This window comes from Choloepus didactylus, chromosome 2 (genome assembly GCF_015220235.1).
Source record: "Choloepus didactylus isolate mChoDid1 chromosome 2, mChoDid1.pri, whole genome shotgun sequence".
Classification (NCBI taxonomy): Eukaryota; Metazoa; Chordata; class Mammalia; order Pilosa; family Megalonychidae; genus Choloepus; species Choloepus didactylus.
Window position 1 is genome coordinate 166,899,263 of NC_051308.1, and position 26,037 is coordinate 166,925,299.

Genomic DNA, 26,037 nt, shown 5'->3' on the forward strand with positions numbered 1-26,037 from the left:
TATGAAATCAGGACTCTTTCATACAATCACAAATAGTCTCTACTCAACAATGCCCCCAATCCCACCCTATGCTTTAAATACAATCCCACCTCCAGGAGGATCTTTTCTTAAAGATCTAATAAATGACCTGGTAGATTCAGGGTTCTAGAATCTGGGATGGGAATTCAAATTGTTATACTCTCCAGACCATACACCATCACTATGGCCCCATCCAGGAGGGTTTATATCTGGGATGGACAGAGAATCATTGTTAATGGTTACAGTACTCTAGATACAGCTTCAGAATCCTTCTCAACACAGCAGTCCAGAGAGCCATTCTCATCTGAATGTGGTACACAAGATAAAATTATATTATCATCCCACTTTATACATGTAAGTGAGATAGTTCCATAAGCCAAACATGAAAGTTAGTTTGTCTCATTATTCTGTAATCATAAGTAACACGCACACACATACATACACACAAATGGTGAAGACACTTTTCTATACTCAAGTAACTGGATTTTCAATGCTAAGCAGTGGTGTACAGAAGAGGCATTTTTATTAAAACCAAAAAAATTTATTTCCCAAAATCATTGATGTCCATTTTTAATATTGTACTCAGCATTTTCAACAGGCTAATCTTCAACTTGTTTTTTCCACTAATAAAAGAACAATTTCCCAAGGCTCTATTATAAAAGTGGATCTTTTCAAATTGTGTCATTTAGTTGAACCCAGACTTTGAGTGTCTCCTGTCTGTGGCTGCCTTCACCCTGGCCTTTCTGCTCTAACAAGGAGCCAGAGCACTGAAGTATAATCACCCTAACAGGATATTTTTAGATTATTAATTTAGTGCTTTATTGTTTCCTTATTTTTGAAAATGTATGAGTGATTTGGGCAGAAGCAAGATTGAGTGGAAACCCTATCCAAATATTTCTCCTCTTCCTTCCCCTCCTCTCCTCTCCCTCTGTTTCTTTTTATAAATATACATTAGTTTCATCACATAGAAAAAAACTATATTTATTTTTAAGGCAAGAACAGTGCAGCTTCTCCTTTACCTACCTGGTGGTGTTTAGATAACTGGTATTTAGGCGTTGAGACATAATCTCTTCCATTCAAATGAAATGTTAGAAAAGTAGGTTAGAAATTATTAAATCTAGAGGCACATTTTCAAATCTTTTAAAAGAATTTCTTGAAGGAAATGTGTGTGTGTGCTTCCATATTTTTCTACCTATCTATATAGATACATATGTATGTATATATGTATATACACATAAATACACACACATTTTCTAAAGGATAATAATTATTAGAATATTTGGTAGTTCAAGTAAAACAACCTAGGGTAAATTTTCAAAAGATTTAGTATTAAGTCTTCTTAGAAAGTAAGGAATCAAGGAGATGGAAAGGCCTACTGGAGATTTTAAACTATTACCCATCCTATTTATTTGCTTCTTCACTCATTTATTCAATCATTCTTTCAGTAAATATTGAGTGTTTAATGTGCCCACTAGAGATTTTAAACTATTATCCATTCTATTTACTTGCTCACTCACTCATTTATCCAATCATTCATTCAGGAAATATTGAGTGTTTAATGTGTGCAAAAAAATAAAGTGAAAGTATTCCTAAAATTTTCCAAGGAAGAAGTCAATGAATGACTCTAATCATTTGTTCTAATGTTTATCAATTAGTACTTTTAAGGAGATTTTCCTCATATGCAATTCAAAATTATTTTCCTGAATAAAAATACATTTACTCAGCAGAGAAGAACTGAACAATACACTATACAACTCTTGTATCTGCTTGGAAAACAGTTATGAAGAGATGCCGATGAAGAAACAACAATAATAACAGAACTTAAACAACTGAACATGATTTCTACTTCAAAATAGGTCCTTTGGGAAATTAAATATTAGTTTTAATGATGCTGTCCACAGTATTGGAACTACCTTTTTTATTATTAGAGAAGCTGTGGGTTTACACAACAATCTTGCATAAAACAGAGTTTCCATATATTACCCTATTATTAACAACTTGCTTTAGTATGGTACATTTGTTACAATTGATAAAAGAACATTTTTATAATTGTATTACAGTCTGTGGTTTACATTAGTTCGCTGTTTGTGCTGAACAGTCCTATGATTTTTACAAATGTTTAATCTAATAACATATATACAACCTAAAATTTCCCCTTTTAACCGCATTCAAATATACAATTCAGTGCTGTTAATTACATTCACAATGTTGTGCTGCCATAACCACCATCCATTACCCAAACTTTTCCATCAACCCAAATAGAAAGACTACAATTTAAACATTAACCCCTCCTTCCCTACCTCCTGGAAGTTTGCCTTTTGAGTCAAATTCCAGAGAAGTTCTATTGAGTGGTAAATCCCAGTCCTCTGAGACTAGATCTGATCTTTTGTTGCTCAGGGAGACAATATAGTTGGATGGAGAGAACACTGAAAACGGCTCAGGAGTTCGTGTTGCTTATTCCAGCTCTGACATTAGATTTGTGAATTCCCAATCACTTAACCTCCCTGGGTTTCTTCAATTTTCTCAACTACAAAATGAGTTTGGTGGCTACCAATTTTTTTTAATTCAAGAACACTTTTTAAGGATTTTTAAAAATCCTAAGAATATCCATATGATAAAAGCTGTACTTTTGGCATCAGTTAATTGAGAAAATGCTTATGTTTGCCTAACTTTGTAGCCTCTGCAATGACTCAGCAATCCCAGAAGCAGGGACCACAGGATAGGAGATAAAGGAAGAAATAGCCTTAAAAAATTGTTACTGAGTTATTGTTCTATGAATCTATGCACTCATGAAGGGCATTATTTAAAGCATGCATGGGAAGATTTTCTTTAGGCCATGATTCAGGAAAAGAGAGAAAGAGAGAGGAGAGAGCGCGCAAGCAAGCCGAGGGCTATATACGGATTAAATGCAATAATCAAGGGCTACTTCCTACTTTAGAAAATTAGCTACCATCCACTTTTCTGAAGCAAACATAACCATCCTACCCACTATTCCATCCACACGTTTAGACAGGTAGCAATGATGTAATCAAACAATGTTATTAAAAAATAAAGATGCTATTCTTCTAAGTCAATATTTTAATAAAGAATCATCATGGGAAATTAAGTTAAACAAGCCAGAGGTGGCTCACTCTATGGTTTTAAAATACATAGAAATTTGCTGCTAATAAATAGAAATATAATTTATGTTTGTATATTGACCTTGGATTCTATGACCTTGCTAAATTTAATTAATAGTTTTAATAGTTGTTTAATAGGTTCCAAAAAATTTTCTTTGTAAACAATCATATGAGCCACAAGTACAGACAATTTTACTTTTTACTTTCTCGTATTTATATCTTTTCTTTTTCTTGCCTTAGTACACTGCTTAGAACTTTCAGGACAATGTTGAATAGGAATGATAAAGTCTACATCTTTGCAGTTCTCAGCCGTAAGAGGAAAGCATTCAGTATTCCACAGTTAAGCAAGATGTTAGTTGTACGATTTTTATAGATGCCCCTTGTCAGATTGAAGGAATTCCTTTCTATTAACAACTTCTGAGTTACTTCATGAACTGATACTAAAGGTTGCCAAATGCTTTTTCTGTTCTCTTAGTCAAAGAGCCAACTCTGTAACACTCCAAGCTTTTAAAATATATTAAGGCTTGTGTTATGGCCTAGTATATGACTTATCTTCGTTTATGTACTATATGCACTTGAAAAAAAGGTGTATTGTGCAATTGTTGGATATGGTGTTTTAAATATGTCTGTTGTTCATCAGGTCTTCTATGTCCTTACTGACATTTTGTCTGATTATTATATCAACCACTGAGAAAGGAGTGCTAAAATTTCCAACTACACATGTGGATTTGTCTATTTCTCTCTTTAAATCTGTCCAATTTTGATTCATGTATTTTGAAACTTTATTATTAGGTTTATTACTAATATACATATTAGTAACTTTATGTCTTTCTGACGAATTGATTCATCATTATGAAATGTTCCTCTTTACCTGTGGTAATATTCTTTGTCTTGAAGTCTACTTTATCTAATAATAATAAAGTCACTCCAGCTTTCTTATGTTTAGTGTTTGCAAGGTTCATCTTTTTCTGTCATTTTACTTTCAACCTATCTGTCATTACTTTCAAAAAGCATCTCTTGTAATATCCAGTCACTTTTTAAAAAAATATCCAGTCACTTCCTTTAACTGGAGTGTTTGGTTTACTTACATTTAATTTATTTATATGGCTGGATTTAGAGCCTTAATTTTGCTGTTTGGTTTGTTTAGCTCATTTGATTTTATCCTTTGGGTCTTCATTTCTTATCTTCCTTTCAGGTTAATTAGACTTCTTTAGATTTCTATTTTTAATTTATCTATTTTCAGCTCTACCCTTTGAACTGTATTCTTTGTTGTAACTCTGAAGATTATGCATACATCTTTAACTTCTCATAGTTTATTTAGAGGTAATATATCACTTCACATAAAACGTAAGAAACTTGCAATCGCATAGATCCATTTACCATTCCCATCCTTTACACTGCAGCTGTAATGTGTACCATATTTATATGTTACAAACTCCACAATATAATTTTACATTTATTTGCTTTAAACAATTATATGTCCTTTAAATAAATTAAGAGGAAAAAAGATAATCTTTTACATTTACCCACATAGTTGCCATTTTTGGTGCTCTTTATTCCTTCTTGAAGATATGACTTTCCATTTGGTATTTGTGCTGGTTTGAAACTGTTATGCACCTCAGGAAAGACTATGGTCTTTTAATCCACTCTTGTGGGTGCAGACTTATTGTGGGTGGGACCTTTTGATTAGATTGTTTCCCTGGAGATGTGGCCCCGCCCATTCAAGGTGGGTCTTAATTAGTTTACTGGCATCCTCTATGAGATGATAAAAGGCAGAGACATTTTGAAGAGAGCTCAGAGATACTTAGAGAGAAAACATCCAGAAACATTCTGGAAATAGTCATTGAAACCAGAGCTGACACAGACCCAGCGGTTTGGAGACACGAAGAGATGAAGCCCAGAGTTTGCCCCAGAGGAGCTAAGTGAAAACCCACAGATGCTTAGGGAGAAAGCCACTGGAATCAGAAGTTGAAAGCAATGCATCCTGGGAGCAAAGGACCAGCAGACGCCAGCCACATGCCTTCCCAGTTGACAGAGGTGTTCCATACGCCATCGACCTTTTCCTCAGAGGTCTCTAGCTTTTGATGCCTTAATTTGGACATTTTCATGGCCTTAAAACTGTAAGTTTGTGAACTAACAAACCCCCATTGTAAAAGCCAATCTGTTTCTCACATTTTGCATTTCAGCAGCTTTAGCAAACCAGAACAGCATTATTTCCCTTCAGTCTGAATAACTTTTCTTTAGCATTACTTCTTGTTCAGGTCTGCTGTCAGCAAATTCTTTTAGTTTTCTTTTATCTGAAAATTTCTGTACTCACCCTCCAGTTTCTGTCTGAATTTGGTAAATCTCTGGTGCTTTCAGTAGTTAGCTACTTAAAAACATATTTTGTCCAGAGCTTATAATTGCTATCCTCAGTAGGGTAGGTCTTATAGGCTACTTTACTGCTACTGGAAGTGGAATTTCAGAACATCAAATGTGTAGAAAGAACACTTGAGTACCTCTCTAAATACTTCTGTTTAGGAGCTGTTTGATTTGGAGTAAATCTGTGTCTTAACTTTGCAACCCCAAAATCATGGATAATAATACCTACCTTGAAGGGATGTTTGAAGATTTCATGAGATACAAAATTACTTTGTAAACTGCAAGAAGTCTATGAATAATAAAAACGAAGCATGTTCTTTTCTACTCAGATAATGAAAATGCCATTAGAATCTTTCTGTAAAGTTAGGAGTCCTTTTGTAGTATAAACAATTAACCTGTTTATTCATTTTAGAAATTAAAAAACTCCCATACTATTATCGCATGACATGGGGCATGCTCATGCACATATTCACTCTACATAGGCTGTAGTATGTCTAAAGTCAGTGAGGCTAAATTAGTAGGATCTGAGAATAGTATCTTCTACTTCCATAATATATAATGGCCAATTTAATTTTAATTTGTAATTTTCATAATTACTTAGGACGGTCCAATTATAGCTGTATCTGCATTTTCTCAAGGAACTGGCCTCTTCTATTAAAGACATTAGGCCTTGAAATTAAGAAAACACAGTAATTTATGCCAGAGTGAATCACTGTGCAGAAAATATAAAATGTTAACAATGGGAAATCCTTCTGCCACCCTTGCTTATCAAGCATTCTGGGGGAAATGAAACCAATGTATGCTGGCATAAAAGAATGAAGAAATTGTTATTGAAATTACTAAATGCAGTACTTTGTAGCTATGTGAGAAAGGCAAAATGTTTATGCAAGAGCCTCTGCCCTTAACGAATTTGTGATTGCCCCTTTGCCCCTTCAGCCACTCTCCACCATTCTCCATTCAACTTTGTGTCTTGGTTGACTGAAGCTTCTGGAATGTATCAACGGGCTTGCTTGCCCTCTACTTTTTAGTGGGTTTGGCCAATAGTAAGCAACAATAGGAAATCAAAGGAAGGAAGGAGAGGAAAGTCTAGATAATTAGCCCCTTGGATCCCATCCTGTGGGGTCATCTTGAGCTGAATACCCCTCTCTACCAAAGGTCAAAGCTCCTGTATGGAAGCCCTCTTCATACATCTCATTCTCTTCTTGAACCTGTAGGTCTAGGGATGGTAACACATCCTACTTTTACCAGCCCTGGGTATTGAACAATCTTGTTTTGGTTTCCTCATATCTTACATACACCTTTTAAATATTTCCTTTATTAAATACTCTTCTGTTTAGCCTGTTTGAATGTGCCATCTCTTTCTTGCTGGACCTCACTGATAGTAATCTGATGAATTAATAATTAACAACCTAAGATACTATGATACTATATGATAAGAGCCATATAAATGTCACAGACAGTAATATAATTTGCTAGACTAGCTCAGGGTGGAGAGAAACCTTCAAGGCTTGGGGTCCTAAGGGATAGTGCCCAAGAGAAGGTGAAACCTGTCAAGAAGAAAAACAGACAAAAAAAAAAAAAAGACTGTTAAGGACAGACATATAGCGAGTGGTCAAAGACAAAGTTGTTCCAGGTATGGTGGTAAGAAAAGCCAAGTCCAGCTCAGTTCAGATTGCATGGGGCAGCAATTCCACTGAGACACATGCACATTATAACATTTATACTGGAAACACACATTATGTGAAATTTCTTCCATGCTAAGGAATTTCTCTTCTACTCAAAAAAAGGAAATATGAACACTAGTAAAGCTGACATTGTTGGGATAACTGTGGGTGTGCTCTAATTTCAGTATTTCAGTATTACTAACAACTTGCTACACAATATGGCAATATACTATGGCTGAGAACTTTTGCAGTGTCTGTTAAATACTAAATTAAAGTTTGCACCTAAATGTGCTTAAGAATCTGCTTTGTTAACTAGTTAATGTGTAGATTCTCAGGTTCCACCCACCAGATATTCTAATTCAGTAATACTGTAAAGAGTCCTGCAAATCTGTATTTTTTGACAAGACATACCTGATTCTGATACAAACATATCGGGAGAGACATGGTTATGGACAATAACGTTCACTGAAGCCTTCAACCAGAAATGTGAATTAATGACAGAAAGATTAACCTGGCCACAGGGCACAAGATAGAATGGATGAGGAATGAAAAAGGGCAGGGGATGTAGATAAGAGAAGATTCAAAGAGTGCAAATAGACAGGAGTGGGTATCTGGTATGAAAAGGGGTAGCAAGAAGTAAGAGAAGGGATGAGACATGAACAAAGTGAAGAAGAATGGGTAGGTATTTACTGAATGACACAGTGGGGTGATTTAAAATCCATGTCCACAAATTTTTTGACATTACTTTAAAAAAAAAAAAAAAGGATTCTAATTCCCCTCCTTATGAATATGGACCAGCCTTAGCAACTTGCCTCTAACAAACAGAAAGAGGTGGAGGTGAGTCTGTGTGACTTCTGAAACCAAGTTAGAAAAGGTGATGGGGTGATAGGGCTTCCCTCTGGCTCTCTTGGATTATGTGCATTTGGAGGCCTGAGTTGCCATAATATCCAACTATTCTATAACCTCCTTGTGGTGCAATGACATAGCAATAAGAAGTGATGTCTGAGGAGCCACAGGTGTTCCAGGCTCCAGCTCTTTGAATCTTCCCAAACCAAACATCAGCCATGTGAATACAGAAGCCTTCAAGATGACCCTAGCCCCAACCACTATTTAAGTTCAGCTTCCCAAGAGACCTTGAACCACCCAGCTGAGCTAGTCTCAATTTCCCGAAACAATGAGAGGTGATAAAAAATTATTATTGGTTTAAGCCACTAAGTTTTGAGGTGATCTGTTACGCAGCAATAGTAACTGACATATATGGCAAAGTCAAAGACAACTCTGATTTTATCTATATATGAAGTTGGGAAATTGACTTTCACTTTACATAGGACAATTATTAAAAAAACCTCACCAGCCTTGTAACTTTAATGATCTTTTGCAATATCACAGCACACTGTGATAAAAATAAATTAATAATCATCTTGCCCCAATATAATTTCAATTTCAAAACCTAATTACTAAATCATTATAAGAAAGATTCTGAGGCATTAGTTCCAGGGAAAACATCAGCACTTTCTTAAATATTTTTCATGAAAGTGTTAATGCTTAGAAAAAAATTTGCTTTATTAAAATTAAATCACTCCCCCTTAGGAGCAAATCAAATTAGTCCCCCTTAGGAACAGCAAATCAAATTATGAGTCTGTCAAATCAATTCACCATGCAAGTAGGATGACAGCCCTCTGAGGATTGATTTTCTTTTATCTCCAAGCTTTGTTTTTACTATATTTACCCAGCCAAGAATTTTTCATATATTCAGTCTCACTCACTCAACCTCAGAACTTAACTCTATTTTTAGATTCTTTTCAAATAGCAAAACTGAGGTTAAAATACAGGCCCTAGGGAAAAAAATCACAGTTAGCAAAAGAAAAAAAAAAAAATCAACAGCTCTATATACCTGCTCCAGCTGTCCCACTCTCTTTTATCCCACAATTCATGATGGATGGAGTTCACAAAGGTTATATGGTTGTATGTGCTCAGGGGTCACACCCTAAGCACAATTCCTAGAGCCTTTTCTCCTCACTCAAGAAGCCTGAAGGAATGCAGTTGAGCAGGAGTGACATTATTGTAAGGATAATCTTGGATCCATTAATTTATTTAAAAGAAATAATCTCCAACCACTGGTGAAAGCTAGGGTGTTTTTGCTGGGCTTTGTTGCCCCATTCATATTCTCTTCCCCACCCGAGGCTAATCCAAACAAACGACAATCCAAGTCAAAATGCTTAGTGCCTCTCATCACTAAGCATCAGTACAGTACACCTCAAAACTGAGTAATACACCTCATAAGACAGAAATACCACGGTGGAGAACTGAAGCTTTAAAAATGAGAGCTTGAATTTATGTTAGGAAGTCACTACTTCAGTTATGTCCCCAAATGATCTCTAAGTGATTACGTATTAGACATTATTTAAGCCCCTAGCCCAGGATTCCCAAAGTAGGGTTATGCAACCCAGGAAAATTCTGGCTGAAGATGATGAACTGGGGTTCCAGGAAGAAATAATAGAACTTCTATTTAAATCTGTTGTGTTTTTTTAATTTAACAAGAGAAATTAAACTAAAAAATACTTAATATATATACTAGTCAAGTACCTCTGTAGTGTCTATATTTCTTTCTGAAGTCTTTTATATGGCAAAGCAGCAATTAAAATCAATTATTGCTATAAAGTTAGTTTAGTTTTGAATCAAATCTTTGAACCTCATCTCATAAAGTGTTAAATCAAGTTTCTCTAAAATAGAGCTGCATTTTAAATCACAATGTGCTTAAAATATGCTAGAGAATAAAAAAGGTTTTTGTACTAAAATAAAATATAAATTGTTAAAAATAATCATTATTTCACCTTCATCTCACTCTTAGCATTTCTTTGTGTGTATGTGTATTATAATTTACATTATAATATATTGTAATGGTTCATGCTCAAATAATTTTTACTAATGATAACATGGTCAAAAAAGTATAGAAGAGAACCAAAATGTATTAAGTGAAAAAAGCAAAAGGATGGGAGAAAAAAATCTTTATACATATTTTTCCTTGTATAAAATATCTCTGAAAGGATTAATAGAAAATGGTAATATCGTTTGCCTTCAGAACTGGGACAGAAACTGGGAGAGATTAGGAAAGAGAGTTTCCACTGTCTGTCATTTTAGATTTATACAATTAGGTAAAGACATTCTCTATTCAAAATTAAAGTTTAAAAATTTAAAAACAGTGAGTCCACACACTAAACATTGTCTATATCTCTTTTATACATTGTATTTTCTTCATGAGAGCACATGAATTCATTTGGCTTTGTGTTTCCAGCACTAAATACAATAGCCTGGAACATGGTGGTAGCTCAATAAATATCTGTTGTTAAATGAAATTTCTTTAATTTAAATATTTCTTCATCAGCTATCTTTTGTGGCAAACAGCAATTAAAATCAATTATCACTATAAAGTTAGGTTAGTTTTGAATCAAATCTTTGAACTCTATCTCATAAAGTGTTACACCAAGTCATAATGTCATAAAAAGCTCTCATCTGAAGGCAATTTCATCTCCTGAGATAGCTGTCTTTTCATAATCTGGAGTGTTTAGAATTTACCAGTTGTTCTCTTCTCCCCCATTCACTTTATCTCCCTGCTAGAATTAAATAATATCTTTAATTTGGAATTAAAACTATCCAATTTACTTTATTTGCATCCTCCGTACTCCTTGTTCCATCCCCAAATCTTTTCTTTGTCTGTTTCATTTAGTATTAGTAGATTTTAGGTTGCAAAAGTAATATTGCAACAATTATAGCTAGAGAATATTCTGAAATATTAATCTGTATCTTTAAAAAAATAGGTGGTAGTTAAGAATGCAGGCTCAGAACCTACCTGGGTTCAAATCGCACCTCTATCTGTTGCTAGCTGTAATTTTGATTTACCCAATCTCTTCTTAGAATTAGCCTCCATTTCCTCATATGTAAAATGGGATAATGGTTTTATTTACAGTATAGGACTGTTTTGAAGAATAACATTTATAATGCACTCAGAACAGTGTCTGGCACATAGCAAATTCTCAATATATGGTCACTATTATTATTACAACTATCATTAATTTATTATTTCTCCCTTCCTTTCCCCTGCGTTTAATCATGCAAATAGCTAACCCCGCACTTCATGGCCTCAGAGAAGATGTGGGTGGCAGGCAGAAAGCAGAGGTTTCTGCCCTTCAGTGGGCTGAGTGTTTACGAGAACCTAGACTGACTCACTGCCGGGAACAGCCTCTGGGAGAGGAGCCGACCACACTGTCATCTCCTGTGAGGGCATAGGCTGTACTGGAAAGAAGTAAACAGAATCCTAACAGAGGGAGTAACCTCTTCCACAGAGTTTGCTGCCTAGCAGCAGCAGAAATGATATGAGGGGGAACGGTGAGCGGACTCGGACCTCAGCTTTGCCAACTGAAGGCCGTAGCTGAAACACGGGGAGGACAAGCCATGCTGTGGGACATGAACTCGGATGCCTTATAAGGACCAGGCTGGTGACCACAGGAGTGATGCCGGCTTGGGGCAGGGGAGGGATGACAGTTAACTGGAGAGCTTCTGTCCTAACGACAGCAGCTACTACTTAGATGTAAGAACTCAGACTCAGAACCTCCAGATTTTCAAGAAAAGCCAGACGTCTGCTTTTTAACTTGAAATCTCCCAATTTTAGAACTTGGTTTACATTTTTAAAAAATTGTCTGCAGCCCACATTTAGCCTAAGGGCTGCCAGTCTGTTACCATAAGGATAACAAAAAAGCTAATGGTCTAGAATATGTGGCCCCTCCAGGACTGGAATCCTAGCTCTAAACCTTGCTGCTGGTTTTAGGCAAGTTACTTAACTTTTCTGAGCCTCAATTACTTCAGCTGGAAAGTGGAATAACAACGGCTAATATTAGGGAGTAAAGCATAACATGATAAAAATCAATTTGAGCTATGTATATTCAAATATGAATACCATTCTAGAAACAATATTTTTTGCACAAAAATAGAATCAAAATTATAGGGATAGTGGAAAAATTAGGTCAGTTTAATACCAGTTGGTATCTATAAGTACAATTGAAATGAAAGTCTGGATCTTTGCCACATTTGGATCACAAAAATATAAAATATATTTTTGTATACACTTGGAAGAAAACCAACCAGCATTATTACCAAGAAAATTCCATAGTCCTCCAAAAAGGTAGTCAGGGATGCCAAACCTCTCCCCAAATTAATATCACATGGAAGTGGATGTACAAGCCTAATTTGGACAGGGAAGTTGGCAGCACTGCCAGGACCGTCCCCTGAGAGGGAGATAGCAGGAGACAAATTAGGTGGAATCAATTAGAAATATATATACCCTCTAATATAGAAAACCCATTTCCAGGAATATTCCTGAAAGAACTCTTCCACATACGTAAAGGGAGATGTGGACAAGGATGTTTGTTACAGTATTGTTGGTAACGGCAAAAATTTGCAAGTAACCTGAATATCCACTAGTAAAATTACGATATATTTATAAAATACTATGTAATAGTTATAATAATAAGCTAGGCCAATATGCATCAGCACAGATTGAGTTCCATGGTGGAAATCAGTTTGGTGGTTTCTTCAGAAAGTGAAATTATCATATGATTTAACAATCCCACTTCTTGGGATATACGTGAAAGAACTGAAAGGAGAGAATCAGATATTTGTACACCAAGTTCATAACAGCATCATTCACAATAGCCAACAGGTGGAAGCAACCCAAGTGTCCATCAACAGATTAATGAATGAACAAAATGAGGTATATACATACAATGGAATATTATTCAGGCATAAAAAGAATGACGTTCTGATACATGTTACTACACGGATAAACCTTGAAGACATCATGTTGAATGAAATAAGACAGAAAAAAGACAAATATTGTCTGATCTCACATATATGAAATACATAAAATAAGTAAAGTCATAGAGATGGAAGCAGATTACAGGTTACCAGGAGTCAGGAGATAAGGGGAATGGGGACTTATTGCTTAATGGGTGCAGAGTTTCTGTGGTGAAAAAGTTTGGGTAAAGATACTGGTGATGGTAGCACAATATTGTGAATGTAATTGCTATCACTGAATTGTACACCTGAAAGTGGTTAAAATGGGAAATTCTGAGCTATATATATGTTACTACACATACACAAAAAAAGAAAAAACAAAACAAAAACCCCGAAAGCACAGTGAAAAGTTATAGAATGATATAGGTAGTATGATTAGTATGATACCATTCAAGCAAAAAAAAATAATAATTTTCATAGAATATCACATAAAAAATATAAAAAAAGCTCCCTGAAGAATAGCAGTGGTTATTACTCAGGCATTGGAAAGGGATTTGGATAGGTGTATGACCTACGGGGACTTTTGCTTTATCTGCAATGCTGTAATTTTTAAGGGAGAACATATCTGTGGTTAGATTATTTCCATATTTTTTTATAAGAAGATACAGCAATTCTAATGAAAGACTGAATTGAACAGGCACTAATTAGCACTGTGTTAGTTCAGAGGAAGAAGCAATTTATTCAGACCTGAGATACTCTGCAAAGGTCTAATGGGTTGGATGGCACATGATCTGAATCTGGAAGCTTGATAAAGGTTTTCATGGATGGAGAAAGTGGGAAAGGACAATCTATAGTGAGGAAACTGCAGAAGCAGGTCACTGTGAGAAATAGGAAGTAGTCCAGTATATAGGATGTGTCTGTAGAGAGGTAAAATTGGAAAATTAGCTGGTCCAGATAGTTGAATACATTAGTGTCAAGTTTTCTTATAGATTTGGTGTAGGTTTTCCTCCTCTGTTTCCAATAATAGCACAGAAGTTATTTTTATTGGTTTCAGCTCCGTTGTTGGTTTGGTTATAAACCCTCATGACAGAAATCTAGTTTTTCTCTCCACTCCCAATCCATGGAATAGGAAATTCTGCAACCTTTAGGTTTAGGTTTTCATTGTGGAATCTCAGACATCTAGTGAAATCTGGGCTATGTAGCAACTTTGGTTTGATGGTCGGGTAGGGGGTGGAGAGAGCTTGGATTCCCACTCTTGCCTATCTTGAATCCTTTCCTCTCACTAATCTCATCTCTTTTCAACAATGAGGCCAAATGATAACTTAGAAGGGAAACTACATTCTAATGGAGAAGGTAGCTAGAGAAGAAATGGCTAGAAAGAGCCAGAATGTCCATAGTTGTTGACTGCTCCTTGCTGGTTTTAGCAACATATTACAAGAAATAGAGGAACCCAAGAAAGAATTAACTGGTTTGCAAGCAAACTATATACTACAGAAAAGAAAATACACTGTAATTTATGACCTCACAAAGTTGAAAAAGCCAACAGCTTCTATACCTCCAAACAGCAAGAGACAAGATTGTTAATGCTTAAAGCCTTCTTCAAAGGCTTCTCATAAACTTCTCCCTTTTTCTCCCAACCCAAAAAGAAGGGACCCAGCCCTGAGGTGAAACCCAGACTAAGGATGTTGCCTTCCTACCCAGGCCTGTTGTTTTAGGTGTTCTCAGCGTCACTGCCATAAAAATGAGAAAACTAAGAGATAAATCAGGCTTGATAACTACATCCTGAAAAGAACCTTGGTTGCAATTACAGGCAGGTGGAACTGACTGGAAGCAAAAAGAGCAGACGCCTTCCAAGTTGTTGAGGAAATGGTTTTGCCAAAGTAACCATAAGCTTAGCTGTCAAACGCTTGTGATTTTTCCAACTTAATACGGCGCCCAAGAAGGATATACTCTCCAACATATCACTTCAGTGTGGCCATACAGTATAATGGACAAGAAAAAAGTTCTCAGAGGGCCAGAAGCCTCAGAAGAGAATAGACCGAGTTACTCCAAGATAGCAGAACCAGGAGTTTCCAAACAAACCAACCAAGGAAACCACTCCATTGCCAGGTCAGGGAACTTTTGAAATCCCTGCCAAACAGGAATTGTTATTTGCTATGGCTCAGTGGCTACTGTATATTCCCAAATTCCTCTTTTCTGAGCAGAAGCTTTTGTTTCGCTTATTCTGGTCTTGCTTCTCTGCAGTTTATTGATGGCAGGGAAAGCACATAACTTGACTTTTCATTTATACATAGTTGAGTATGAAGAACCAAATCCAGAACTAATAGTAAGGATGTGCATTAGTTAGAGGTTCTCAAGTTTTGAACTAGATAATGAGACTCTGGGTTGTTTGCTTGGGGAATGAGTGAGTACATTCTAGGTATGGGAAGAAGGGAGCATGCAGATACTTGGATGGCCAGGGTGGCAAATTTGACAGGGTGGCAAGTTAGTTCTCCCATCCTTCCATAGTAATAGAATTGTAGCCAGGCACTGGCTGCCCAGCTGGACTAGATATCACAGCCTTCCTTGAGATTAGAACATGAGCAAGTTCTCAAAGATGCTATGTGAGCAAAAGTGATGTACGGCACTTTCAGATCTGAGACTTCAGACCCTAATGGTCTCTTCTTGCCTGCCAGCTGGGACTCAGATGTGATGGCAACTCTGCTGCAACTATACAGATGCAGTGTCCTTGGAGATGGCAAAAAACAACGGAAGAAACCATGGTCCCTAAATGGCCTCAAGGAGAAAAGCTGCCCAGCCTATCTGGACTGTTCACATTGGGGCAATTCCCTAAGGAAAAAATATACTTCTTTGTCCTTTAAGCCTCTTAAGTGTTAGGTCCTTTTCTTACAATGGTCTTAGCATCACTAGTATGTAAGCTGATGTCAGCAATCCACACCTCCTTACACCCTGGACCTGTGAGTATGTTCTTAAAGTGACCAGAAAAGTCACGGGATTTGCCTGAGTTACTATCCAGAAGAGAAGGAAGAGAGTCAACATAGCATGTTTGAAAGGCCATATAGAGAAAGAATCAAGTTACTTGAGTTGCTTGTATCCACCAGGTGCAGCTCATCAAATAAGTGGGTGGCAATGCCTGCCTACCTGGCTATCATGCTTCCATCCACAGCCAAGAGTAACATGGAACTGCCACAGCAACCACTTTCAACAGCAATATCAGGTGGCAGCAAAAGCAACAAATTGATCAGATTTTCCCAGTTGATCTCTCTTCAATGCATTTAGAACCACCCCTTAAATCGAGTAAACACCAGAGGTTATGGACTTACCATGGGAAGGGGAACTCTGAGGACCGGAGAGAGACATTCCAGAACAACAGGTGTTCCAAACAGTTAATGTAAATAAAGATGCTTTATGAAGCTATCTTCCAACCCTAAAGTGCCTAACTTCAGGCTTCTTTTGTATGAGACATAAATTCACATCTTACTTGGCCTAATCCTATCTGATACAATATCTATAATATGTTAAAATCTCCTTCAAATAAATAAGAAAAAGATCAACAAAAAATAGAAAAAGTCTATAGAGAAAGATAAGTCTGTAGAAAGGAAAGCAGGCAATTCATAAAAGAAAAAAATACAAAGGGTCAATAAACATATGAAAATATACTAAACCTAGGTGATAATCCAAGAAATGTACATTTAAAAAGTGAAGCAGCATTTTCTACTTAGGTTGGCAAAAACCTTAAATATGAATTATATCTGGTTGTAAAGGATCTGGAGAAAAAGATACTTTTGTTCAACACTGATAGGAGTATAACTTAGAAAAGGCTTTTGGAGGGCAGTTTGTAAATAGCTATAAAAATTCAAAATGCATTTGCATATAAGCATGTGTGTGTGCATGTGTGTGTATGTGTGTAATATATAGAAAAACGTTTGGAAGAATATATAACAAATATATATATTGGGTGAAGTTTTACATCCCTGGACAGTACTGATAAAGGCTTGTTTTTAGAAATTAAAGATGAAACACAATCTTAGGAGAAGTATTTTGAAATAGGGTAAAGAGAGATTTGCATTTTTAATAAAAAATAATGAATTCTATTGTTAGTTTCTATCTTTTCTTTTTGGCAGAGACTGTCTTCAAATTTTAAACATTTGTGCCAAGGAAATGACCTCTGCCAACCCATGCTGGTGTACTTGGTAATGTTTTCAGACCAGCATTCATCAAAAATAGTAACTCTTCCAAGAAATCTTTTTTTTTTTTTAATTTCAAAGTATTAAGTGAAAAGTAGGTCACTTAAAATATAAAGAGACAGTCTTACTTGGTCCTCAAAAGACAGAGCCTGGGCAACATCTCTTGGAAAGCCATCAATAACAATGCCCTCTTCATCAGGTATTTGCATCAATTTCTGTTTTATCTCTGTAATTGTGGTTTCCTTTTACAGAGAGAAAAGATAAAAAAAACAAAACAAAACAGTTAAGCCTGGTTCATTCACAACTGAAATACAAATCTTTGCAGAATAGAAGCAAATTATACAACAGTACCTGTGGGGCCAATTCTCCGGTTGTAATTATTTTGGCAATGAGACTCCATTTCCTGTTGCTGCTGGTGTTGTGGATCTTCTTTCTTAATAATTCTCCCACCGAAATATACTGGAATCCATAACGTTCTGCAATCTTCAAACTCTGAGTACCCTTTCCACTTCCTGGACCTCCTAATATTCAAAACAGGCAAAATTGTGACCTTCTGATACATTAAGAAACTTCCTTCTATAGAACTACTCCCTTCATCTTGATTTCCAGCTACCAGTACCAGGGCCGGTAACTTCCATTCCACTGCTACCTCTGAAGGCTGAACGAGCGTGGACTCAGCCACAGACAGGGTAAGACTGTCTTAACCAACTCTGTTAGATCAAAGAGACATTTTCCCCTCTACCTGTTTTAGTAAATATTTTTTTTTTAATTTTGATCAATACAATTTAAAGAAACCTTTACTATTTTTCTATGTAAAGTCTAATATCCTCTCTAATCAAAGAAAAATCTATGGGATACAAAAGAAAATGACCGAAATAACAAGAAGGTGGTGTTCCATGCTAACAACGAGTTAACAAAAGAATCATTTTTAATCCAAACACACACCAACATAGACATATTTCATTCTCTTTTCAGCTCTGCTTGTGCATGTCTTTGCCTTATCTCCTTCAAATTCAGAAGAAAGTTTATATGATGAACATTCAGAGTAAATGGAATAGGTCCTTAAAGTAGAACAATTTCATAGAACTCACAGTAATTTTGACTTTTTGATTCATTTGTATGAAATAATCAACATTTTGCAACTTAACTCATTACTAGTAATTGCCGTTTATTTTTTAAAAATATAAATAATAAAATAATAATAAAATATTAATACCTATGACTCAGATTTAATTTCCAAATCATGTTAGATTAATTTCTAGTTAAATTTATATTTGTAAACAACCTAGAGTAATTGAAATTCAGTCAGAATAAATTTCACAATAAAGCAAATAGTATTCAGCCAGGTCTAGTTAGGTGTTGGCAATTAATGAAATGAAATATTTTAAAGTACTTAAACATAAATTATGGAATGTAGGTTTTAAAAAGTCAGGGTCTAATAATTAATACCCTGTTTTGGTAATATTCATTGACATATAACTATAATACATTAAGCAATATTGAAAATAAAAATTCAATAGAAAAAATAAGTTGATGTTCTCACTACTAATTGAATATATCAACTTTCTTTTGTGTTGAAGTAATTTTGTATATAATTATTTAGCAAATATTTTCTCTTCTTGTTGCAAATATAAGTCAAAAAGAAAGAAAGGTTATTGCTCAGATAGTAACCAAAGTTCTTCGCCTGCCTCTCCTCCTCCTTTTTATTCCTCCTTCTCCTCCTCGTGAAAGAGTTCTGAGTGAATAGACTTGGTTAACTAGGGTTTATTTCCTCCTTAAGAATCTTAATGTGGAGTATTAAAATATCAACAGATACAATGAGAACCATTCTTTACCCCCATTCCCAAATAACATACTCAACAGTATCTAGCTTTCACCTCTTCATTACTTTATTAAATTTAAGATAGAAATTTGTTTACATTTTTGATCATTCTTTTTCTATGAGATTCTATATCTTATCCTATTAGACTTAACATTATGAGCTACCTACACTAGCTTAAATTCTTTTCTTTGCAAACCAAAGTAAGTTTTGGTTCTAAATATTTGCTTTTGGCCTATAAATATATGGATGAATTATGGGTTTAGCATGAGGAAAAAAATTATGTGACTGACTCCTATCAATAAATTCAGATTGATTACATTCCTGAAGAATTGAAATTATCTTTCAGAAACTACATTTCCAAACTTGATCTCAGTAACCATCAAACTCAGGGATTATAAATTCCACCAAATTAAAAAAAGGTCAAACACAGTGAAAAAGTTATGGCACCTTTAAGGAAAATTGTAATTTGTGTCAACTAAGGGAGACAACACCCAACAACAACAACAGAAACATATCATTAGTACAATTTTCAGAGAATAGCATTAATTTATTGGAAGAGCTTGGTTACTGAAGCTTCCTAATAAATTAATTTTGCTTTCTTCTCTCTGAAGCCAGAGTAGGCTTAATTTTGTTTTATTTATTTATCTCTAATACTTATGAACATTAGGCTCCATCTAAGTCTTAGATTCTATGATTACATTAACACAAGAGAGACTCATATCTATGCCCAGAAGGCCAGCTTTTAAAAAACTGCTATAGTGCCAGAAGGGAATATTTGTTTATTTAGAAGTACCATGTGAGTTAAAAATACCCGTGAAATGGGGAAGAGTTGAACATTTAGAATTTCTCCGAAGATTTTTATTTATTGAACTATTTTAATCATTTTCACATAAAATGCACTGCACTTTTTTTCTCAGGAACAATTTAATATTGCACCATTTTCATGGACCATCAAGCTTTCATTTGTTCATCAGTCTAATAATCACTGATAGTTTACTCACAGCAACAAAAACCAAAATTGAATGCATGTGCTCTGTCTACATATAAATTATAAAATGGTGAAATAATTTACAATTATACTAACCTGTCCTTCTATTTTGTAATAGAGGAATTCTTTGTCTTATAGATGAGGCTACCAAAGTTTTAAATATGAAAAATAATTCCATTGTCAAAAGCAAAGATACGTGGCCTAATAGTGGCTACCATAAGCCATAAGAATATTCTGATTTTTAGAAACCTTATTTCTATACTCTCTTCCTACAATATTGTTTTTAACAATTCAGAACTAAATATATTTGCAGTTTCATATTTCATCACACTTTGAAATGTCACCCCTCCTAGTCTAGTGAATCTAAATTCTTATGATAGCTTGGTGCATTCATGTGCATGCTTGGTGTCTAGTTGCCATCATCATTGTGCCCTCGGGAGCAGAATTGCTCTGCATGGGGGATATATACATTTTGCCCTCTGTGAACAGTTACTACCTAGAACAGTTCTGAACATTTTGCACCAGACTTTTGCTTTTGGTCACCTCTGTGAAAGCTGAGTCAGACTGGACAGTGGCACAGTGTCTACATATTTGCATTTTCACAGGTCTCTTCATGACTTTCATAGCTTTTGAGAAAGTTAGAATGTACAGGAGTGGTCAAAAATGCATTTTACAAAAATACTTAAAACATTTCAATATCTTCCTTATGAAATGGCATAGGACTGGTATTTTCACATTCAATGTAAGATTCAGAGTAGCAATTTTTGAAATTATTATCATAATTATTTTGATTACTACTCAGATATTATGTGCTGTGTAAAACACTATTCTATTTGCTTATCTAATAACATTGAAACTTAGATTTTATTATATGCCAGTTTGCCATAAAGAAGATTAATTTATATGAGTCTTTACCTATACATTATTATATATTTTTTCCTCTAAAGTCAATTGTGAATAACAATTCAATTTGTTGAGTTAAAGGAAAAAAAACACATCATGTCTAGGAAACTACTAATGGACTCAGTTATCTATGTTAAAGATTAAGTAAATAAAACCACAAGCCAGTAAATCTTGAGGAGAGTTCTTACTTTCAATTCATTAGAGATAATTTCTGTGACATTGTAACAGCACAGAAATATAAAAATGCAACAGGTGTTAGATTATTTAATTAACTTCTGTTTTATTGAAAATTGTGCTAAAAATATTTTCGTCCACTGTCTCTTGAGCTTTCATTTCTATTGCTTATCATTATTCAACTAAATATTTGCAAGTAAGATATATAATTAATGTAATTTTTTGAAATGTAAATATATAAACAAAGTTAGCAATTGTATGAAAATTTGTTCTCTGTCCTCATACCTATGACAAGAATGATTTTTGGTCGAGGTCTAGTAGGATCGAAAACCTCATATTCCTCAATTAACTCTGCAGTTTCAGAGAGATCTGTATCACTTTCTATGGAGAATTGATGGATTGGAGGGAGCCGATCATACCGCCGATACGGAAAGTTCAAATTTTCAGGCATCACTGCAAAAGAGTAAGATAACTTTGAAACGGGAAAAAAAAAAAAAGCATAATAAAACATCTCTTACACCTAACAAATTCATAGAAGAAATTTAAAAACTAAATAAGTTTGATAGTTTCCACTGGAAGAAAACTCTGTAGCGGTCAGCAAACTTTTTCTTAAAGGTACAATGAATAGATATTTTAGGCTTTGTTGCAGCTGCTCAACTTGGCCATGGTAGCATGAAAGTAGTCACAGACAATATACAAATAAGATGAGTATGCCTGTGTTCCAATAACACTTTATTTTAAAACAGGCAATGGGTCACACTTGGCCTATGGGCCATAGTTTGCTGACTCCTGCACTTGAGTAACATTCTCAGTTACTGCCTGGACTTGCTTGGACAGGTTGTTTACACCCTGGTCTCTGCCAATGGTGCTCCTTGGACTTGTGCAGTGCACAACTTTCACAACATACATAGCTGCAACTGAAGCCAATGCTTATGCATCATGTATTTCATTCACTCAACAAATACAGATGTATACTCACTATCAGATCCCAGTGAAAAAATGTACAAAAAACTAGAATACTCTTACAAGCTAGGTAGAAGAGTAGCAAAGAATTTCAACATTTGGAATATCTTTCCATATCATTTAATTTTACTTTCCTAATGTTCATTATCTTTAACCTCCTTGACTTCAAAATATAAATATGAATATTTAAGTTTATATTTTATCCACATTTATTGCCAGATGTGTTAGTGTGTTAAGGGTGATTTGATGGAAGAATGAGATGTAGTTCTTTCCTCTGAGAGCTTACAACATGGAGCTTACATGCTTGTATCTGACAGCTGCATGCATACCAGGCATGACTCTATATTTCTAACTGCAAAAATAGATACCTCTCATGGTAAACACCAAAGAAGTTCAATGAATGGGTAGATCCCTTTGGGTTGAGTAGTAGGAAAGGACTTGCAGAAGAGGCAGTATCTGAACTTTGAAAGACAAATACAGGTGATGAAATATGAAAACATATCCCAATTGGTGGAAACAACACAAAATCTGTCCGAAGTACAAATGATATGTTTAAAAGAACCAGAGGACAGCGTTGACAATCCCAAATCAAGCAACCGGTCTAAACCAGTTGTGGAGTATGTGGTTCTTGGCTCCCTCCTCCCTATCCCTGGAAGCACAGAGAAACCCTACTGCCCAAAAGGCACCAGCCCAAGGGAGACAGGAGGCCACCTGGTCTAAAGGGTTTGACTGAGGGGCTACGGGATCTTAGATTGGCATAATGCTGGCATCTCCTCCCCTGGGTGTTGAACAACTGGGACTTCCCATTCTCTCTTGGTACAAGAAATGAGGTCATTGACTACTGACCCACTGGCCTCACTTCAGCTCCATGAAAGGACTGGTGTAGTGTATAGATGACAGTGGATATTCTTCAGAAAATGCTGGGAAGAGCAACTTCAGGAAAGGCACTGATAACTGCATCCTGTTTTGCCTCGAAATTTAATCACTCCACTCAACTCAAGGCAAACTCTAGGTATTTTCCTTGATTATCTTCTCCTCTCACCCTTCACATCTGTCCCTATAGACTCTATCTCCAAAATATATCCCAAATGCCCATGCTTTTCTCCATTTTTACTACCACAACTCTTCCCAAGACACCATCACCTTTTACCTGAACACTGTAATAGACCCTTTACTGGTCTGCCTGCTTCCACACTTGACCTACAACACATTGCTGAAATGCTCTTACCCTGAGGGTCCCATGGCTAGCCACTTCTCATCATTCACACCTCTGCTTAAATGTACCACCTAAAAGAGGACTTCCCTGACTTTCTAATCTAGTGTATCCCCTAATTAATCTCAAGGACTTAACTCTAATGCTCTGCACAGCACTTACCACTTCCCATCTGATAGTTTTTTTCATTCATTCACTCATTGTCCATTCATTTATTATGTCTTCTACCATTAGAATATAAGCTCCATGCGAGCAGAGGCTTTACCTAGCCACAGGATCTAGAACTGATCTTGATGCACGGTCAGTGTTCAATAAGTATTTGTTGAATTAATAATGATAAGAACAACTTTGCTAAAATAGATGGTTCCCCACAGAGAAGAGCCAGAAGATAAATGGGTAGGTAGAGTGTGGCCACAATATGGAGAGCCTTGAATGCCAGGGTAGGGGGTTTAGCTTTTATGTGGTGGAAAGTCACAGGAGGATTTTTTGGGTAGAGAAAGGGATATGATGAACTATATATTTTAAGAAAATTAATACAATGACAGAATGAATTTAACAGAGAGAGACTGGAAACAGAAAAAGTAGCTGGAGGCTGCTAAAATAATCCACAGGTGAGAAACGGAGGGCTAAGGTTACAGTGGTGGTAAGCAAAATGGAAATGAATGGTTGGATGCGAAAGATATGGTATGAGTTGGGTTATGAGACTTGAAGGGAGGAGAAAATTAAAAACAATTTCCAGGTTTCAAGTCTAAAAGAATAAGGGATACATTGTATTTAATACAATATCTCTCTGTCCTCTCTTTTCTGCTCCAGAAATAATGGGGTTCTCTCATTCCTGACATGATGGCCTCAGGAATTCTGTTTCCTGTTCCCTGGAATAGTCTCAATTTCCTCCATCCTTCTCTGGATAAAACCTACTCAGCTTTCTGTTTTCAGAAATCCTCCCATTAACATGGTTAGTTCCATTAATACACGTTTCCTATAGCACCCATTGTGCTTATAATTTTATATTTAATATCTGACTTCACTGATGGACTGTAAACTCCATGAGGGTAGGTTCCACACATGTCTGTTCCTTATGATGGTTGCATCCTCAGTTCTAAAAGAGTGTCTGGCATATAATAGTATTCAATAAATGGTTGTTTAATTGCCTGACTCACTTATTGACTGACTTCATGGAAATAGGGAAAGTAGAAGAGAGTGCTGGTTTTGAAGCAAATAGAATATGTTTGGTTTTGGACATGTCGAGTATAAGATGACAATGAGACATTTAAGAGGAGAAGCTCTATGGACATTCAGAACTATTGAACTAGAACTCTTATTCAGAGGTAATTATCTGTTCAAACTGTATGTGTATGGCAGAAAAAAAATGGATACTCATCTCACACTTATAGTAAAATACTTCAAAGATGTCAGCCAGTAATTTAGCCTTGCCTTTATCATATTTTTACTTAAGAGAGTAATTTGTCTAGTCTAGATGAGGAAAATATTTTATTTCATAGAATAACTTGTCATGGTAATCATGTATTAGCATAGCTATGTCAATATTTTGGCAAAAAATTGCACAAACCACTCTATCTCTAGAAATAATGACAATACTTTAAAGTTAGCAATTTTGTTGAATTCAATTACCTACTCCACAAATTAAGCTAAAACCTATAAAGCACAAGCATGTGAAGAATTTCAAAAAATAATTTTTTTCAGGACAAATCCATTTATAAGCCATTTTCTATCTTTCAGCATTTGTTTTAGGTATAAGACCGTGTGATACAACATTCAACATGGCAAGGTTCTATTTGATGTTTAATTGAAAGCTCTCTGAGTAGAAACTTTAGTAAAGTATTAATAGGTATGGAGACCCTAAAATTAGCAAGCAATTTTAATTCTAATAAAAATTAAACCTATATTTTTACATTCTTATTTTTAGATTATCCTGCTAGACCAGGAATTCTAAGCTGGTCATCTGTGGGTCCAATATGGTCCATAGTTGTGTTTTGCCTGGCTTGGCATTTTTCAAAAATTTCTACTTGGCTGCCTTTAGACAATGAATGTGCTGTCTAGTTCTGCTCTCTGATTTGACCACAGTCCCCACCATTCTCTATTACACTTGGCCTGTCTGGCTTCTACTATAATCATGCCAAGTAACAGTATAAAATAGAAGCATCAAGTTTCTGTTTTGTTGCTGAACAGTCACTCTGATAACCAGTCTGAGAGCAGCTTTTCAACTAATTAAATGTCATAAACTCTTATGCTTAATTTCAATAATGTAAAAGTATCTTAAAGGGTATGGGACTTTTGGCATTGGCGATGTTGTCTGACTCTTTTATTGTACTTCAATTTAATTCTATCTTTCCTTTTGTTGCTTTTTAGCTGTCATTTTTTCTTTCTTTTTCTTTTTCTTTTGTCTCTTTACCTTCTTTGACTCTTCCTCCTTCTTTGTGGAAGAAATGGAGACATCCTTATATAGATAGTGGTGATGGTGGTGAATGCATAAATACGTGATTATACACGGAACCATCAATTGTTTACTTAGGACGGAATGTATGGTGTGTGAACAAAACTATCTTAAAAAAAAAAAAAGACAACGTGTTGATGAAGAAACCTTGAGGGCACTATATTGAGTGAAATAAGTCAGACACAAAAGGACAAATATTGTATGGTCTCACTGATATGAACTAATTATAATATGTAAACTCATAGACATGAAATATAGGGTACCAGGATATAGAATGAAGCTAAAGAATGGGGAATGGTTGCTTATTATTAGCAGAATGTTTAACCAAGTTGAACTTAAGTGTTTGGAAATGGACAGAGGTGACAGTAGCACGTTATTAT

General features: G+C 35.5%; 1 protein-coding gene across 3 annotated transcripts in view; it reads right to left on the minus strand.

The window, feature by feature from the left end:
* The window catches only part of AK5 (adenylate kinase 5), a 281,830-nt gene that overhangs the window by 248,506 nt on the left and 7,287 nt on the right, over positions 1 to 26,037 (minus strand). For 2 of the 3 annotated variants that reach the window (XM_037826882.1, XM_037826884.1), the window contains 3 exons: positions 21,312 to 21,479; positions 17,491 to 17,660; positions 17,268 to 17,381 (listed from right to left, as the gene is read on the minus strand). In XM_037826882.1, the coding sequence (XP_037682810.1) occupies positions 17,268 to 17,381; positions 17,491 to 17,660; positions 21,312 to 21,479 (452 nt within the window). The remainder of the gene's footprint in view (positions 1 to 17,267; positions 17,382 to 17,490; positions 17,661 to 21,311; positions 21,480 to 26,037) is intronic. The other variant, XM_037826883.1, reaches the window with a different exon arrangement.